At 51.9% G+C, this 19,046-nt stretch overlaps 1 protein-coding gene across 3 annotated transcripts in view; it reads left to right on the top strand.

Moving 5' to 3' along the window:
• SYK (spleen associated tyrosine kinase) overlaps positions 1–19,046 on the top strand; it is a 94,006-nt gene that overhangs the window by 25,608 nt on the left and 49,352 nt on the right. For all 3 annotated transcript variants that reach the window (XM_058566034.1, XM_058566033.1, XM_058566032.1), the window contains exons 2-3: positions 11,804–12,259; positions 14,456–14,616. In XM_058566034.1, the coding sequence (XP_058422017.1) occupies positions 11,846–12,259; positions 14,456–14,616 (575 nt within the window). In that variant the 5' untranslated portion in view covers positions 11,804–11,845. The remainder of the gene's footprint in view (positions 1–11,803; positions 12,260–14,455; positions 14,617–19,046) is intronic.

Here is a 19,046-nt window from a genome sequence, read left to right as displayed (position 1 = left end):
TCTTTCTTTATTTTATTTTATTTTATTTTTTTTGGTGAGGAAGATTCACCCTGAGCTAACATCCGTTGCCAATCTTCCTCTTTTTTTTCCTTGAGGAAGATTAGCCCTGAGCTAACATCTGTGCCCATCTTTCTCCACTTTGTATGTGGGACACCTCCACAGCATGGCTTGTTGAGTGGAGTAGGTCTGCGCCTGGGATCCAAGTCTGAAAACCTAGGCCGCCGAAGCCGAGCACTGGGAACCTTGACCACCCGGCCACGGGGCCAGCCCCTCTGTAGATTTCTCAACCCCTGTTCAGCACGTCCTTTTTGTTTAAATCAGGTGCTTCGGTTCCTTCAGCAGCTGCGGGGTCCCTGTAAAGGCCGTGTGGCTGAGGTGGAGGGATGGGGACGTAAAGCAGTGCCTGGAAGCTGAAAACTCTAGCAAAGCACCCACAGACCAGGAGGAGAAGCAGAGTCTCTGTGAGGTGACCCAGGCCCTCCCTGGAACCTCAGTTTTCTGCAGAGGAAAGGGTCTTGGAGAGTCATCTGGAGCAGGACCCAGGAGCTCGGTGACCTTGCTGCCTGTCTAGCTTCCCTGTGTGGTCTGCCCTGGAAGAGAAGGCCACTGAGAGTTATCAGCCACTTTCAGTGTGAGTTCTCCTGTGTTGCTTTGTCCAGAGGAGAGTGAGTGATGAGATGGCTTTTGGGACACAGTGGATGGGTGAGATTTGCTGGGGACACGTCCTGGGACCCACTCAAGGTTGACTCGGCCTCAGCCCACTGGCTGCAACCCCACCCTTCCTCCTCTGCTCAAGAGAGCAAGAGGGACCTTACCCAGTGACACCTCGAGTGGGATCCTGTCTTCACTGGTTCCTCACCACGCCTAGCTCTCTTTTTAATTATCACTCCCTTGTGCGTCCCTCCTGCTCATCGTGAGCATGTCTTTGTGAGGGACACAGGGCCCTGGGGGAGAAGTAGGACAGGGGTAGCTGTCTCCTCGATGGGCCTGCTTTTGGCTCACCTCCTGACTCCTCTCCTCCCTAGAACCTGGAAGAGGATGTGGTCAACTTGCTTTACTCTCTGCCAGTCTCACTTGGAGAGTGAAATATTGGATTAGGGCAGAGGTCCTCAAATGTTGGGGTGCTGGACAATTGCCGGGGAAGCTGTTTAAAATCTAGACTTCTCGTCTCTGCACTGTACCTGCCAGGCCTGAGCTGGGCCGGGAGCCCCATTTCCAGGGCTGAGTCTGGGGCGGGGCCCTGCGGTCCACACTCAGGAAGCACCGGGCTTGGTGAGCGAGAGCCCCCGCCGAGACGCTGAACTGCAGGTGGCTCTGGCCAGTCACGCTGAGAGGCAAGGAGAGGTGTAGACAGTAGAGACTATCAGTGACTCCATCTCACTCTGGTGAGACTATCAGGAGGTTCCAACATTGCCGGGGAAGAGATCGGGGCACATGGAGCAGAGCCCTCCTCCCGTGAGCCACTGCTGCCTGCATGCTGTTGGGGAGGCAGGGAGTTCACTTTCTGTCGTCCCACGCGGCTCCCAACAAAGTGACTTCTCTTGGTAGACACTCAACGCACGTACTGAATGAATAAACAATTTGTATTTTAAAGTTAAATTCACTTACTGGCCTGGTTGCTTATTTGTAACCAAATATGTTGAGGGTTGCCATTGATGTTGACATCAAGGCATAGTGTCTGTGATTTGTGTTAATTATGTTGAAGGAGAAGTATTAGATGGACAGAGAAAAGAGATTCTTGAATATCTCTTGTGGAGCCTGAAAGTATCCCGATGTTGGCTGAGATACGTTAGTCTACTGGTGGCTTTTCAAGACTCAAGTTCTGAAGGCACAGTGAGAGAACTCAGTTTTGAAAGTTTGAATGATGTTTCCAAGTATTCGAACTTCCCCTCTATTTCTAAATATTAGTAAAATCGTGTTCTTCAGCCTCAGATTTACTTTTTGCTTCTGAAATGCGTGTCTCTGTATTCTAAGGGACTCCCTGTGCTTTCCCACAAATGGGGCCGGGGGTTCTGTTTCTCCATGTTTCGGCCACAGGTCTGGGTTCACGAGTTTTCTTTGGCTCAGGGAGATCCTGCTGCAGAAGGCGGCGCCCACGGCCCTTTGCAGACTCATCGAGGGTGGGCTGGTGCTGTTAGGGATGGTCCCACTGCATCCCCCTAGGCCTGGTCATTTCTCTAACCACCCAGCCAATCCCTGACCAGTCCAGGAAGATCCATTCTCCCTCTAAGCTGGGCTCTTTCCTCTTTCTTATGAAAATTAACCGAACCCACAGATGACCTTTTTCATTTTACTCAAGTTCTGACACTTAATTTTCTCAGCTTCAAGCTGCGAAGGAAATACCCAGCAAATCTTAACAGGGCTGCTTTGCATTGAGGTGGCCGTGTGGCTGTGCGGCTTAGAGCGTGATAAGCCGAGATACCTTTTTGCATCTTCCTGATTTTGTTCCCCTACATGGTAGGGCTAGGGCAGAAGTTGTCCCCACATGTCGTTTCCCCAGAGTGCTATTTACTTCTGCCGCCACCACCTCAGTCCGTACCATGTGAGGAGGCTCTGTGGCCCAGTGATGCGAGATCGGCCACCTTAACGTGCTGTGCACTGTTGGAACTGTTCACCACAGAAAGCTGGAGGGGCTGCACCCTGTGCCGGGGGGCAGCACCTGCAGGAGCCATGGTTCGATGGGTCTGAAGAAAAGCAGAAGCCTTGACTCACAAGTCTGGGCCGCCGATAACCAGGACAGATAGGGTTTAAAAAAAGAGCTACAAGGGCGTAAGCTACCTCTTCTGGTTCCTTGCCAAGTTTAAAAACACTGAAATGCACACAGATTTAGGGAACAAGGGTAATACATTTAAGAACAGTCTTATACTAAACAAGATTGTGTCTCTTTCTCCATGCAGTTGGTGGGGAGCGGAGGAAAAGCACGTACAGTCGATCCTCATTGTTCACAGATTCCGTATTTATGAATTTACCTTCTCGATAAAATGTATTTGCAACCCCCCTAAATCAATGCCCACTGCTGTTGTGTGGTCATTTGTGGACATGGGCAAAGTGGTGAAAAATACAAGTCGCCCAGCACGTCCATTCCCGGCTGAGGTCAAACGGGCGATGCTCTGCCTTCTTGTTTCAGCTCATGCTGCAGATAAGGGTCCTCCCCATGGTCTATGCAGTGCCACAGTTTTCACATTTTATGTTTTTTGTTGTTTAAAATGGCCCCCAAGCGTAGTGCTGCAATGCTGTCTAGTGTTCCTAAGGCCAGGAGGGCCTTCGGATGGGCCTCACGGAGAAAACACGTGTGTTAGATGAGCTCTGTTCAGGCCTGAGTTACAGTGCTGTTGGCCGTGAACTCAGTGTTAATCAGTCAACAATATATACGAAGTAAGTTTCTTTAAACAGAAACAGACATAAAAAAAGGTTATACATTGATCAGTTGACAAAAATGTCATGGCCAGAGGCTTGCCGGAAGATAACTGTCTTTCCCCAGGCACCACGGTTCAGTATTCGAAAAGTCGGTGTTCATGGTGACTGTGTGGAACATAACTACTGGGAATAACGAGAATCGGCTATCCTTTTTTCATGCATAAGATGACGAGGACAGAGCCAACGGTAGTAATATTGATGAAGTGGAGGGAGGAGAAAGAAACGACACCGTGAAGGTTGATGAGTTGCGATGGTGCAATGTGAGTGACAGTAAATTAATCTGAACTTGGGGATGTGCATCTGATCCTGGTTCCCAGGCTCAGATGTTGTGGCCCTTGCAGGGTTTGGGGGCCAGTGCCTCTGTGCATCTCGCACAGGTAGAAGGGAAGATGAAGGAAGACAGTGGGTGGCAGTGTCTAGGAGCACCCTGGGCATATATAGCCCAGCTCCTCCTTCCTGCCCTTCGAGGTTTACCTCCTAGTCTCTCTTCATACCAGAAAGTTTGATTCTGACTCTGCCAGAGCAAGGCCTCTGGTTACCTCCCTCCCTCCCACCCCAGATGTTGGGGCCTTGTTTGTCAACTAATCATTCAAATATTTATTCATCACGATTGCTTCTCTCACTGGACCCTATTTCGCAAGCTGCATTTGTTATCTGTTGCTACGTAACAGATTAACCTAAACTTAGTGGCTTTAAACAACAATGATCATGTATTATCTCTCATAATGTCTGTGGATCTGGAATTTGAGGTGGCTCTGCTTGGCTCAGGGTCTCCCACGAGGCTGCAATCGGATGTGCTCCATTGTCGGAAGGCTTGATGAGGGCGGGGGGTACCCTCTTCCACGGTGGCTCCCTCCTGTGGCTGGCAAGTTCACGCTGGCTGTTGGCTGGAGGCCTCATTTCCCCAAAAAGCTGCTTGAGCATCCTCACGACATGGCATCTGGCTCCCTCCAGGATAGGCGATCCAGAGACCAGAGCGAAGCTGTAAGGGCTTTTTGGGCTAGCCTCAGGCATCCCACACTGTTCCCGTGCAACTGGCCTCCGTCAGTGTGGGAGGGGTCACACAGGGCATGGGTACCAGGAGGGGAGGACCAGTGGGGCCATCTTAGAGGCTGCCTGCCACATGAGCATTCTAACTCTCCACCAAACTTTGCAGGGTCAGACCTGTTCTTAGAGTAGCCTGTGGTCTAGGCAGCAGGGAACAAAATGGTAGATATGCTTATCCTAATGCAGCATCTGTTTTAATGGCTTTGGGGACACAGACAAGGGAAAAATAGAAGGTTATGAAGCTGAGGTGGGCCAGGAGTGGGGTGGGCAGGTGCCAAGTGAGCATGCAGAGCTCAGCCCCCTTCATCATGTTGACTTCACTTTGGTTGTTCTTCTGCAGGTGACCAAATTTCTTTCTACCAGAGTCATGGGGTCCAGACAGCTTTTTCAGCTGCTAGTCTGGTGGGAGCATCTGTACCTAATCTTCCACTCAGCCTGCCCTGAGAAACATGACTTTTTTAAAATTAGCCAAATGCTATCTTAAACATTGTGTTTATGATGGCAAGCATGGGCTATTCCTCTTAATCTATGAAATTGCCTTCTGATAAGATAGAACTACTCTCCATTATGGCTGTGACTTACAGCAATTTCAGTACTACCGTCCCCCCTTTCACAGGTGTAGAACTGTGGTGCTCACATGCGGGTCGCATGAGCTGGGATGAGACGCCAGCCCTTCCAACTCTCGGTCTCTGCACCCCTAGCTCTGCTGCCTCCAGGGCCGGTGCACACTTATCTCCGTGGAGCTCTGTGCCCTTCCACCCTCCCTGTCCTTTGCTCAGAGCAATGATGGTAATGAGTTAGATAAGGGATATTCGTACATCTAATTGATTGGTGAAGATGCTAGAGCAAGGGCAGGAACACAGCAGATTTGTGGGCAGGCCAAAATGGCTAACACAGTGGTTTCCATTCAGGGCACATCTGGGGACCATTGGCAATGTCTGGAGATGGTTTGGGGTTGTCACAATCGAGGGATGGGGGATGCTACTGGCATTAGTGTGGAGGCAGGGATGCTGCTAACCAGCCTATAGTGGACGAGACACCCCCACAGCAGAGAGGGATCCAGCCCAGGTGGTCGAGAGTGCTGAGCTTGAGAGGCCCTGAGCTGACACAGTGATGGGTGATGGGTGGAAACGGGTAAAACCAACATAAGTAGTGTGAGGTGGTAATGCAGCCGGCTTAGTAGGTAAATTAGGGGTGGGGGATGTGTTTTGACTGCGGGTGGAAAGGGAAGCTTTTCATTAGCCAGAAGCCCAGCATGGATGCTGGAGAGCTGAGGCCACCCACGAGCACACACCCAGGAGGGGCCCGTGCACGTGTGTGTCTAGATCTCACCAGTGGTGGCCTCGAAGCTGGCTATACTTTAAGAGGGTCCTGGGCAAAAGGGAATTGTGTGGGGCAAAGTGTCCAGGATAGAGAACGCCCTGGAAATAAAGTTAAGTGAGGGAGGATGCGTGAACTTGGAGCAGAGCTGTGAGCGAGCACTTGAAGATAGTTTTGCAGGAGCAGAACTGGAAGCATCCGTGTGCTATGGGCAGGGGGTCAGCTGAGAAGGTGCTTTTCTACGGGACGCGTCCATCCCACGCTGGAACGGGTCCCCTTAGGCAGCAGTGAGCTCCGTGCGGATGCTGTGCGCCATCGGGGGCTGGGGAATCTAGAAGGAGGCTGGCTGAGTATTCTCCTGGGTTCTTTGACTCCAGCACCATGCTCTCCACCTGGGCAAAACAGCCGCTGCTCACTCCGAGTTATATTATGAAAACAACGTGTTTTCACTATAGAAACTCCAACCAGGACAGACCAGCATGTTTCCCTTTAACAGGGATTCTGTGAGCGCCTGGGAAGCCCCAAAGCATCAGGGATGCAGGTCAACACTTCCAGACCTTAAAGCTTACATCTTAGGGCGAGAGCGGCAGGCTTGTGGTGAACATGGTAAGGGAAATAAGCCCTTTTGTGAGAGAAAGATAAAGGAGGGCACTAAGCCACCTTAGACTCGGCCATCAGCATACACCCCTCTTAGGAGGCAACATGAACTGAGACCACAGGCCTGAGAAGGAGGAAACCAACGGGGGAAAGAGCAGCAGCTGGGACAGGAAAGGTCCCCACACATCAGGACAGGAAGAAGAGCAGTGTGGCTGGGCTCGGAGAGCGCTGGCATCAGTGGGCAAGATGAGGCCAGGGGGCTCCAGCCAAACCAAGCAGACCTGGAAGGCTGAGGAAGAGGGTTTGGGATGTGACGGGGACAGGGAGATGGCTTGCCAACATCCCTCTGCCTGCTGTGTAGGCAGTGGACCACGAGGAGGGTCAGGTGGACAGGAGAACTGGATAAAATGCCCATCCGAGAGGTGGCAGGGCTTCCACCAGGGTAGCATCAGGGGAGACGGTGAGAAGCCATGGATTTGGGATATACTTAGAGGAAAATTGATGAGAGATCTCTGGAGACCAGCTGGCCCAACCTTCTTCCAGATTCCCCAGCCCCGGGTGGAGCTGGGACCCTGCACAGAACTCACTGCTTCCTAAGGGAACCAGTTCCGGTGTGGGATGGACACGTCTGATAGAAAACACGTTCTCTTCTGACTCAGTGGATTGGACATGTGGGATGAGTGAGAGGGAGGAATCCCGAGAGTCTCTAGGATCTCGTCCCTTAGAGTCGGTGTCATTTCCTCAGTTAGGGGGTGCTGAGGGAGGAATGTGCATGCACAATCAAAAGCCCCATTTTGGGCCCCTGAAGAGTGAGTTGCCTGTTAGACATTTAGGTGGAAACGTCAGGGAAGCAGCGTTCAGGTCAGGAGCTCAGTGGAGGGAGGTGAACGTGAGATCCATTGTTGGTCGTGGGGGCCGTGTGGAGGGAGAAGGTGCAGCTGAACACCCAGCGCTGGGTTAGAAAGTAAGTGAAGGAAGGAGCCAGGGAGGGGAGAGGGGTCAACAAGGAACAGAGATTGACCCACCAACATGGGGATGCTGGGCTACGTCCAGTGCTGCCAGGAGGTCAAGCAAGACGGCCAGAGGGGTGACCTGGGGTAATGACCTCCAGCCCTTCCACTCTACCCCCGTCCTTTCAGACTGTCTCTCCTTTCTGACTCTACGTGTGTATATTTTTACCTATGTGCGTACATGTAACCTTTGTAAACAAAACTGGATTGCTCTGTGCACAGTATTCTGAAGTCTGCTTTCACTTAACCATACCTATTAATCCACAGATATTTTTGACCCTATGCTGTACACCAGGAACTGTTCTGGGCTCCGAGATAGGGCAGCGAACAAAGGCACCCCTTTTCACCTGCCAGAGCTGGCACTCCAGTGGGGGGACCGAGACGAGAATCAAGTTCAGCAGTAAGTTACAGTGTGTTAGAGAGTCGTCACCTGTGGAGACATGCTATGCAGAAAAATTAACGAGGGAACAGGGATCTGCTGCCCAGGCATCACACAACGTTGCTTAGCGTCATAAGTCACTTTCCTATTACGAAGTGCATGTTTAACCTGTGTCATGCAGAGCCCCCAAAGAGCAGGTGATGCTGCAGTGTTCTGAGGAGCTCACCCGGCAGCCACCTGAAGCCTCACCTCACTGAAGAGCTACCTGTGCAGATGTGCGAGGCTGAGGGACTGGTGGAGCTTGGGAGGAGCTTGGGGGCCTGGTCCGTGGGGACCAAAACTGGTGGAGCTTGGGAGGAGCTTGGGGGCCTGGTTGGTGGAGACCAAAGGCCGCTTTTGGTTCTCAGTTTTGAGCTTTGGAATAAAATGGTTTCACACATGGAGAAAAATGACTGGCAATGTTGAAATGGACAAAAAAATAGGTAGCGAGTTCTAGTCACAGGAGGAGAAAATTGATCCCAGTGGGTGTTAGAGTCTGAGCTGCAGACTTTCCCTGGGGCCCGAGGGAAAGGCAGATGTAAGCAGAGCCTAAGCACGTGCGGGGGTGGCCGAGTCGATGGGCGTGGAGGAAAGTGCACAGCGGGGGAGCCGCTGTCTGCACCTGTCTCAGCAGCGCTAGGAGCTTCAGGACAGCGGCTGTGGCCCAGACTAAGGCCAAGTGCAAGGGCAGAACTCGAGATTGCCACAGTGAGTGAGAGCTAACCTCTGAGAAACAGGGCTGGGAACAGCAGTGTGGTGAAGAGGCTCCTGTGGACGGTGGTTGGAGCGGAGGTGACTGTCCTGTCACCATGGCCTGTGTGGTGGAGAGGAGGTTGGAGGCCAGGAGAAGGCCCTGGGTGGGCGCCACTGGGAGCCAGTCCTGAGAAGGCACAAACAGGGCATCACAGATGTTGTTCGTCCCCAAGTCAAATAGCTCGAGAATGTGCCCTTAACTGTCCTTGCAATAAACCATCTCTGCTGTCAAAACCACCACCACCACCAACAGCCAAATGCATCTTCCTCAGGCCTGCGCCCTGTGTCACGTCAGCACAGGAAATCACACCCTCAGAAAAGGGTCTCGGCCATGGCGCTGCTGACACCGAACAGCTAGGCCTTCTGCCTCCCAGGGAAGCCAAACGTGCCACCTGCTTGCGGACGAGTCTAAATGTACGGCCAGAGCCGTACAGGAGCATCCCGGCCTGTGCCTGGGGAGCGGGCCCCATACGCTGCCTCCTCACGGCCGGTCTGGTCTCAGGTCCGCTTCAATGTGGGACTCACAGCAGAGGCCCAGCCTCGATGTAAATATTGCTGGCAAACTGGTGAGTTTTAAATATGATAGTTGTGTTGTTAAGATTTATATAACTTAAAAAATATTTGTTAACATTGAAAATATTGTCCTTGAACACTTAGACGGTTTTAGTTGAGGCCAAAGGTGGGCGGCAGCTATGTAAGGGGCCCCGAGCAGTGGGGCCAGCTGACAGTGAGGTGCATCTGAGGCAGGCCTGCAGGACAGAGCACCCCCCAAGCAGAGAGAGTGTGAGCAAGGAGACAGGAGAGGGACAGCTGGGGCCCCCTGGGTGAGGTCCAGCAAGCCTGCCATGAGTAAAGCTGACAGGCAGAGAGGGACAGGACCATACTGCAGGGAACTGTGGGGCTACGGGGCAGGGCGGGCAGAGGAGGAATAGGAGGGGATGCAACCAGCAGGCCAGCGGTGCTCACAGCCCTGCAGCTGAGGATGATGCGCTAGAGTGGACAGTGGTAATGGACATGGACAGAGAGGAGCTCACAGCAAAGCCGTCTGGAAAACAAGCCTGAGGGAAAGCGAGGACTCTGGAAGGACTCCCGGGTTCCGGGCTGGGGAGGCGCCTAGACCTGGACAGCAGGCAGGCAGCGCGTGGAGATCTCGGCCTCAAGCGCTAGCTGGAACCCAGCATCAGCATCACTGAGATTGTCGGCACCGCAGGCCACAGGCCCCTGCGTTTAACAGCATCTGGGTGATGTGCACACGCACGAGAAGTGCTGGGCTGCAGCTGGGGCTCACAGAGCATGGCGATGGTTGAGGCCCTAGAAGGCCCCTTGCAGGAACAGAGCAGGGTGTGAGAAAGGAGCCTTAGGGCCCTCCCTGTATGGGGGTGGGGGTGGGGGCCAAAGCTGTGACACGAGCATCGCAGAAGGATTAGCCTGAGAGCAAAAAGCACGAGAGAAATATCCCTTCCCAAAGACACATCGACCCACTGTCTTCCCAGAGAGGTCTTTTTGTTAACAGCGTTCTTAGACTTAAGAGCAAATGTGGAGACTGTACTTAAAAGAAAAAAACAACTTGCTGAGAGATGAATTTATGGAAACTTGGACAAAGATAAATTAATCATCGATAGTCAAATGTTAAGAAGAGCAAACAAAAAACGGTTTGTACCCTAAAATTATAATAGATCTCATGTGTCGTCTGGAGCTCACTCAGAAGAACTTATTTGGCAACATTGTGGAGAGATAATTCTATTGTCTCTATCAGGGAGGTATCCGTATGTTTTACAGCCACTTGTAGGATAATTTATATTGAGAAGAGGCTGTTTCACACAGTCGTGTATGTGTGCGCATGTATGTGGTGTGTGTGTGTGTCTCTGTGTGTGTGTGTGTCTCTGTGTATGTATGTGGTGTGTGTCTGTGTGTTTGTGTCTTTGTGTGTCTATATGTCTCTGTGTCTATGTTTCTGTGTGGGTCTGTGTGTGTGTGTCTCTTGTGTGTCTGTGGGTGTATCTGTGTGTCTGTGTCTGTGTGTGTGTGTCTATGTGTGTCTGTGTGTGTGTGTCTGAGTCTCTGTGTTTCTGCGTCTCTGTGTGTGTTTGGTATGTGTCTGTGTGTGTGTGTCTCTGTATGTCTCTGTGTGTGTGGTGTGTGTCTGTGTTTCTGTGTCTCTGTGTGTATCTGTGTGTGTCTGTGTTTCTGCGTATGTCTGTGTTTTAGTGTGTGTGTGTCTGTGTGTGTGTGTAACATGATGGCGTGTGTTTTCTCCGTAGATGCACAGATGGAGTCATCTAGGTAATTTTCCGTTGATGACAAGCCCCTTTTGGTGGAAATGTACACCTCTTAGGATGCTTTTGGACTGGCAGTATACATCCTTCTCATCTACAGCCGTGACTAAGGGAAAACATTCTGCTCGTTAAAAGTGCACCCGCTGCCTTCACTCTTCCCTTCTGAGTGTACGTGTTTAGTGTCAGAAGTGTCTTTCTCGTGACAGGGGTCCTCACCGAATGTGGAACCTGCACTATTTCTTTAGCAGCGGCTGCGTGGATGGCGCAGGGCGGGTGCCAGGAAGTGGCCTGGAGGAAGCAGGGAGGGGACTGTGTGCTGACCAGGGGCTCTGGGAGGATGTCACTCTTCATGCCTCAGCACAGTGGCTTGTCGGTCCTGTCTCCTGGCCAAAGGTGGAGAGACCATGGGGCCATTGTCCAGTTTTCCGTGGTGTGTTCGCGTGGCTAGCCCGTTGGCTCTCTGGCTCTAACTACAGGTATGAATACACACGGCTGACCCCTGACGTTCGGCACAAGAGCGTTCAGTGACGTCTTCACTGCATGTAACTGATCACAGCCCGTGTTCTTCACAACTGTGTCCACCTGGAGAGAGCGCGGGGTGTAAGCTTGTCTGGGTCCCGCCCTGGGTGCCCACCGACCGTCTGGGCCAGCTCCTGAATCATGGGATTCTCTGTTTAGTGTGTCTCTTGGAATTCTCTGTCCCCACCAAAAAAAAATTGGTTAATTTTGTCCCGTTGGTTGGATGCTGTCTTCTGGGTTCAGTATTGGGAGCGTGTGTTTGGAAATCTAATGATTGTGTGACTGAAGAGGACAACAGGACATTAGTTAGGGCTCCACACCCAGGTCCTGAGACAGAAGAGCATCCCCCTGACAGGAGGACTTGTCTCCACTTCTGGTGGGTCGGTGGTTGAACACCTGTTCTTGCTGCTCAGGTCCTGACCGATGTCCATCTTTGTCTTGCCCAGGTGGACACCGTGCGCCCTGGCCCGTGACGGGGAGACTCAGGCATGGCTGGAGGCACGGCCGATGGCGCCAACCACCTGCCCTTCTTCTTTGGCAACATCACCCGGGAGGAGGCAGAAGACTACCTGGTCCAGGGGGGCATGAGCGATGGGCTCTACCTGCTGCGCCAGAGCCGCAACTACCTGGGCGGCTTCGCCCTGTCAGTGGCGCACGGGAGGAAGGCGCACCACTACACCATCGAGCGGGAGCTGAACGGGACCTACGCCATCGCGGGCGGCAGGACGCACGGCAGCCCCGCCGAGCTCTGCCAGTACCACTCCCAGGAGTCGGATGGCCTCGTCTGCCTCCTCACGAAGCCCTTCAACCGGCCACCCGGGGTGCAGCCCAAGACCGGACCCTTCGAGGACCTGAAGGAGAACCTCATCAGGGAATACGTGAAACAGACGTGGAACCTGCAGGTGGGCAACGGCTGGTCCCCCTGCGGTGCACGGTCTCGTGCGCTCTCGGGCCCTGGAATTCCACAGGCACCCAGTTCCATGCAGAGCCCTGCAGGGTGCCTTAGATAAGCAGCCATCTCCCCAGTCACTCACTTGGGCAAAAAAATGCCTCCCTCCAAGACAGGCTTTCCTCCTCTGTGGTCACACTTGAGAGGGTGGGCCTCTTCATGCCAGCGATGTGGGTTTCTCCACCGCAGGAAACCACTGTCCCCAGCTCATGCCGGGCCCTTTCAGAGAGGCATCCAGGCGTCTACTGTTTTATATTTACCTAAGGGGTCAAACTATACATGCTAATTGGCACTGGATTTCATAGCTTCATAACATCTCTTGCAGAACTTCCCGTGTCAGCACACACATAGCTGCACCAGCCCGTTATTGGCTGCCTGATACACCTCCCCATGCACCATAGTTTATTTTACTAGTACCCATTGAGGGACACTTTCATTGTTTACAAATAATGCTGCTAGTAACATCCCTCTCTACTGCCCTTCTAAGCTTTTATGCAGTATCTGCTGGATGACCCTCAGCAGGTAGGTTTGCCACAGCGAAGGATGTGTGTGTTTAATTTGGACCTATCAACAAGTTGTCATGCAGGAAGGTCCCAAATGTTGTGACGACTTACCTTCCTGCCACACTCTCCACAGCACTTGATGTCATGGGCCACCAGCGTGGGGGACAGTCTCCTGTTCGGATTTATGTGTTCAACCATTTCTCTTGCCTTTCCTGGATGTTTGCCCCGTGCATTTTTCTGTGTTATTTGATATTTACAGATATAAGACAATACAAGCTTTTTGAGGATTACATACAGCGACTTCATTAACTCCTTTAATATGTTCTACACTAAATTCAACCTTGCAGACAGATATTAATACTATGTGCTCAGTATTTTTCATTAGAGTTTATTGGCTATGTCTTAGACTATCCTTTTACTCTTTTTAAAGTCAGATAAATCAGATTTATTGAGGCGGAATTGACATACCATACAATTCATCCTTCTTAGTGTACAGTGCTATGATTTTTGACAAGCACGTAGCATCCTGTGGCCCCCACACCAATCAAGACATGCAGCTGATCCATCACTCATAAAGCACCCACATGCCTGCCCCCCCGCCCCTGGCAACCCCTCATCTGTCTTCTGTCCCTATAGTTTTGCCTCTTCAGGATGTCATGTATAAATGGACTCACACAGCATGTAGCCTTTTGAGACTGGCTTCTTTACTCAGAGTGATGTGTTTGTGACTCAGCAGTGTCTCTGCGGTGTCCCCAGTCCACTCTTTGTTATAACCGAGTAGTATTCCACACCCGTTCACTTTTGACCCCTGCTGGCTTCATTTTGGATGTCTCTCTGGTGTGTGACCTGTCCCTGCTTCTGTTTTTCATGCCATCTGTGAAGAAGACAGAATTCCCGTACTCACCTTCCCTTCCATCTTCCCTCCTCCCTTCCACCTCCTACTGTGGTTGGTTATAGTTTTATTTTTACTTCTTCTGATTCATTTTATAACTTCAAATAACCAGACACTGGGGCTTCATTTACTACTGTAGGAAACACCTCTTCCCACTGGGCCCGAGGAGGACGTGAACTCACCCAGCTGTCCACCCCTGTCGCCATTTTGTTTTCGATGTTGTCATTTCTGCGTTGTCAGGGTTCCCCTCCTCCGCCTTCTGTGTTCACGTCTCCTGCAGCTACAGGCAGCAGCGCATGTGAGGACTCAGAGCGAGGCCTTGGAGGGGCAGATGGGAAACGCATGTCTCCTTGATTGCACACGTCTTAAGTCTTCTTAATTGTTATTAAATGATCAGATTCTAATACAGAACAATCAGTTCTAGCAGACAACTGCTCTGAAGAGCAGGAGGCTGGCTCTTTAGACCTCACGGATTATGCTGGATGGTTTCTGAAGTCCTGTCCAACTTTAAGGCCCATCTCTCTATTCTAAAATCAATTTTGTTATTTATACACTTGAAGGTACTTAAATAATATATAAGCTCTTATTGGCTTTATTCATTGAATGAAAGAATGAGTGAACGAACCAACCAACTAACCAACACATAAATAAATTTGGTTGTATTTTACCATGTCAGGACTTAGGACAGATTGGAAATAACTTTTGCATCATTCCTTCATTTTTACGTAGTGTTGCTCTGCTCTCCTCGTGGCAGGGTCAAGCTCTGGAGCAGGCCATTATCAGCCAGAAACCTCAGCTGGAGAAGCTGATCGCCACCACGGCCCACGAAAAAATGCCCTGGTTCCACGGAAAAATCTCTCGGGATGAATCAGAGCAAGTCGTCATGATAGGATCCAAGACAAACGGGAAATTTCTGTAAGTATTGTGTCTTTCCCTTCACCTCCTACCACCAGGCCTGCTGGACCATTCGGGGCGACAGAGCCTCCCCATTCCTGGACGACCCAGGACCCTGGGGAGGGGTCACATGCTATCACCTGACAATTCGCGTGTTGGCCTGCCGTAAAGACGTTTTGAATTGAATCAATCACTTGTAATTCAGTGTTTGTTTTGCCCAGTCTGACCCCAAAGTGAACGCTCTCCTTGGGCACTGAGGGATGTAATTTAAAGGAAATGTTATTCAGCCACATATTCTGCTTTTAATGGCAAATAGAGGAAGTGTAACAGTATCTGTGACTAACCATCTGAACTGAAAACACCGCAGCGTGCTCGCTCACAGTTCCCATGAGGTCTCAGACTTTACTTCTGTTTTTATTTGGAACTAAGTGCCCTTGGGTGGATGTTAAGGAAAATTTGCTGAGAGCAGCCCATCTGAGAGGTCAGTGCAGGCTTTTGACCACGAGCAGGTTTGGGCCTTATCGTCTCAGAAATGAGATGTGCGTCCTGGGTGCTGATCACTCTTACCCTTAGTGGTCACTGTGCCCCAGGACTAGAGGTCCCAGGATGCAGGCCGCCTCGGGTGGGGTCAGTGGTCAGGAGAAGGTAAGGAGCCATCATGGGCAGGGGTCAACCTTATTTCCCCGAGGTGCTGTGGCCAAGGGGACACAGCGGTGCTCAGCGGGGGCACACTCACCCGTTGTCACTGCTCACTGACCCTCCAGAGACGCCGACTGGTGCCTCAGAGGACAATGCTGCATTCTCACCTTGGACGCCTACAGACAGCAGCGCAGCCCTACGATCGGGCCCACAGTCATTCTCGGCTGACTTTGTCAGCTATTGCTAGAAATAGAAGTGTTTTCTCTGAGTATCCATCTATTGAAAGAATTTTCCTCAGACTTTACCATAACACCTATTATTTAAGAAATGATCTTAAACACAATACTCTTTTTTAGGAAGTGGTCCTGAAAACAAGTACAGAGCAGCAGGGTTGGCACAGCGGTGACCGGAGCGATGGTGTAGTGGACGCAGTAGTGGCCACGGGCAGAAATCCCGTGGGGGCAGACGGTTTTTCCTCGGTGTGGCACCTGTCAGCTCATTTTCCCCTGAGGTTTGAAGTTTTACCATCTTCCGAGGAACGATTTCTGACACAAATGTCATGGGACGGCCCACGTAGCACCTTGTTGTGTTAAGTCAGCCCAGATTGCATAATCCCGACAGCGAGGCCTCCCGCCTTCCCCTGCGTCGGATGCCTGCTCTCCGGCTTGCTGGGGCACAGCCGCCCGCTCCCCACTTAGACAGACAAGGGGTGCTGCAGGGAGCGCCCGCCCTGGGCGGCTGAGGGCCCCGCCAGCTGTGGGTTCCTTCCCCACTAGATCTTCTCAGACCTCATTCAGGTTTCCCCAAAGAATGTGCCCCCTGCCTACTTCCAGTCGTTTAAATCGACTTGTCCACCCATGGACCAACATTTACTGGTGTCCACGGTTGTGCGAGGCACCAAACGCCAACACTGTTCTTGGCATTGGAGATGGATGCCTGAGCCACACAAGCATCTGCCTCATGTGCCCACGTCTCCGTGAGAGAATAGACACTACAGCTGAGCAAGAACTCATAGTCGGTCGGTGCACATAAGGAAGGAATAAGCAGGCCGTGGTTGGGGTGGGGGGTTCTGTTTCATGCCTGGTGGTGAGGAAGGGCCTCACTGGGAAGGAGACATTCAAGCAGAGACCTGAGGGCCGTGGGGAGCCATCCTGGCGAGGAAACCACGTGTGTGGGTGCCCTGACGTGGGAGTGCGCTCTGAGGGTCCGGCCTTGGGGGGCTCGTGGGCACTGGGGGACTTTGCTTTGGGCGAGTCGGTCCGTCCACCTTCGGGGAGGTGTTAGGGCAGATCCAACTGAAGTTCAGTGGGACCCGCCTGGCTGCCTGTAGAAAAGAGATGGTCAGAGAGCAGGAGTGAGCATGTGCAGAGGCCACACTGTGCGCGTCCGTGTATAGGAACCAACGTGCAGTGTTCCTTCTCCTGTGGTGATCTGGGGGCCCTCTGCTCTCGTGCCTGAGAACAGGAACTCTTGTCTGCTTGGTGGAGGAGGGTGGCGGGGGAGCTGGTGTGCGGCCCTGACGTGGAGGCGGGCTCGGTGTCGCTCCTGTGCAGACACCCCCTTACTGTTGGGAGTGGGGTTCCGTCTGTGTCCTCTGCTGTCCTGGCACACGCTGCAGGGAGCAGGAAGGCAGAGTTTCGGGGTGCGTGGTGTGTACTTGGTGAACGGCTTCACCAACCCTCTCTTGTCCCCGTGTTTACGGCTGCTTGGGCAGCCTCGCCTTAGTGCTTGATTTTCCCCACCGGAGCTGACAACCCCGCTCCTCAGTGCGTACCGGTTCCCATCCCGGTCCGTTCCCAGCCCCTCCTGGACTCGGTTTGGCTCCCAGCGGCCAGCCGCCCACCCCATGCCTCTCACGCCTCTGCTCCCCTGCCCCTGCGTGCTCAGGAACTTGTTTCCTGCATGACCTGGGACCTCCCTGCAGACAGTAAGAACCTGGGGAGGCTCTCAGATCCAGAAGCGGAACCTAATCTTTGTGATTCCTCATGCCGGGCTTCATTAACTTGATTTAAAATAAGTTAATGCGTGTGAACGTGCCTTGCATAATGTCGAGCACTTTGTAGAAGGTTAATAAATTTAGGCCGATTTTGAGTAGTTAGTGAACACAGGAGTAAAGGCCAAGGGCGCCCACAGGGCATGTTGACTGCCTGCAGCTCCCATCTCGGGGACAGCACACAGATCAAGTGTGGAAACACCAGAGTTCATTCTGGAATGTCTGGTCTACATTACGGTTCGGTGTAGCAAGACCCCTCTCTTGGGAAAATGCTCTCTTGCTGCCCACAGAAAATACTGATGGAAAGGCAGCATATTTCAAAAAGTTTGAGACTCAGGTGAGATGATAAATCCTCACTAATGCAGTTTAAAGTGCAGAAGATACACCCCAGAGACGCCTAACCATCAGGATGGATTGTATCTGGGGGACAGTGGCCAACTTGGCTTCCAGTTCTCTCTCTTCATGAATTATGGTGTGAAATCCAGAACACCTGAACCAGAAGGGACCTTTCTGCTCGTGGGTCTAAATCCCTTTGTTTTCAGGCAAGGACTTAGGCACAGGGGGCTTGTCCAAGGCTGTCAGGCACGTGGGAGATGAGGGCTGGGATCCAGGGTCCCTGGCGTGTCAGGATCAGGGGAGGCAGCAGCTTAAGCCATGTCCAGGGACTCCACTACCACTGGCCCCCACCCCGCTCCCCATGCAAGGCGTGGCACCAGGCTGGGTCCATGCAGAATGTCAGCTTCCCCCCTTCTGTCTCCTGTCCACATTGCTTGGCCAGGAAAGTCAGGGGGTGACTTTGTGAAGGCAGCGGTCAGGGACTTGCACTGTGCTTGGGGAATAGAACCTGTGGGCATCAAGGCTCTTGACGGAGGACGTAGACAGTGGGGTCTGCCCTCTCTCACAGCCGTCTGCGGCGTTTCTGGAGATGGCTATTCACCACCTGGTGTTATGGGCTGAATGTTTGTGTCCCCTCACCCCGCTCCTAGTTCATATGTTGAAGCCCTAGGCTCCAGGGTAATGGTATTTGGAGGTGAGGCCTTTGGGAGGTGATTAGGTTTAGATGAGGTCATGAGGGTGGGCCCCCATGATGGGATTATGGCCCTTATAAGAAAATGAGGAGACCAGAGCTCTCTCTCTGCATGCACAGACAGAGGCAAGGCCATGAGATCACACAGCCAGATGGTGGCCATGTAGGAGCCAGGAAGCGGGCTCTCACTAGATACCGAATCTACCAGCATCTTGATCTCAGACCTCCAGCCTCCAGAACTGTGAGAAAGAAATGCCTGTTGTGTAAGCCCCTCTGCCTGTGGTGTTCTAAGACACCTGTCCGTGTCTGGGGTCTGGCCGGCCAGATGGGAACACTGGATGGACAAGGATCCCCCAGCCCAGGTCTTGAGAGTGGGGGTCAGAGCTCTGCCTCATTAGCCACACCAGGGACCAAGGCAAAGTGGACGCGTTGCACAGGGTGCAAGTCCCTTCAGCTCCTCGAGGCCTCACAAGACAGCACAGTTTGCCATCTTGAGAAATTAGTTACAGCTCAGGCTGTGACTGAAAAATGAATTTGTTAGAAAAGAGACAAACTTATTTTCCAAAAATTATGTGGCCCCTCTCCCAAAGGAAGGATCCAAGATTGGAGAGGTCCAAAGCATATACAATTTGGAGACCTTCTTCAAAAAAGAATACAAAATTAGGTACAAAATATATTTTTTTAGAATAAGAAAATCACAATAAATTATAGTTTTTTAAAGCTGGTAAATACTACAAATGTGGCAAGTTTTTAAAATATAACATAAATTTTTACTTAACTGCCTGACACTTC

Source organism: Diceros bicornis, chromosome 22 (genome assembly GCF_020826845.1).
Source record: "Diceros bicornis minor isolate mBicDic1 chromosome 22, mDicBic1.mat.cur, whole genome shotgun sequence".
NCBI classification, from domain to species: Eukaryota; Metazoa; Chordata; class Mammalia; order Perissodactyla; family Rhinocerotidae; genus Diceros; species Diceros bicornis.
Note: the sequence above shows the minus strand (reverse complement) of the source record. Positions and strands in the feature narration are given on the sequence as shown.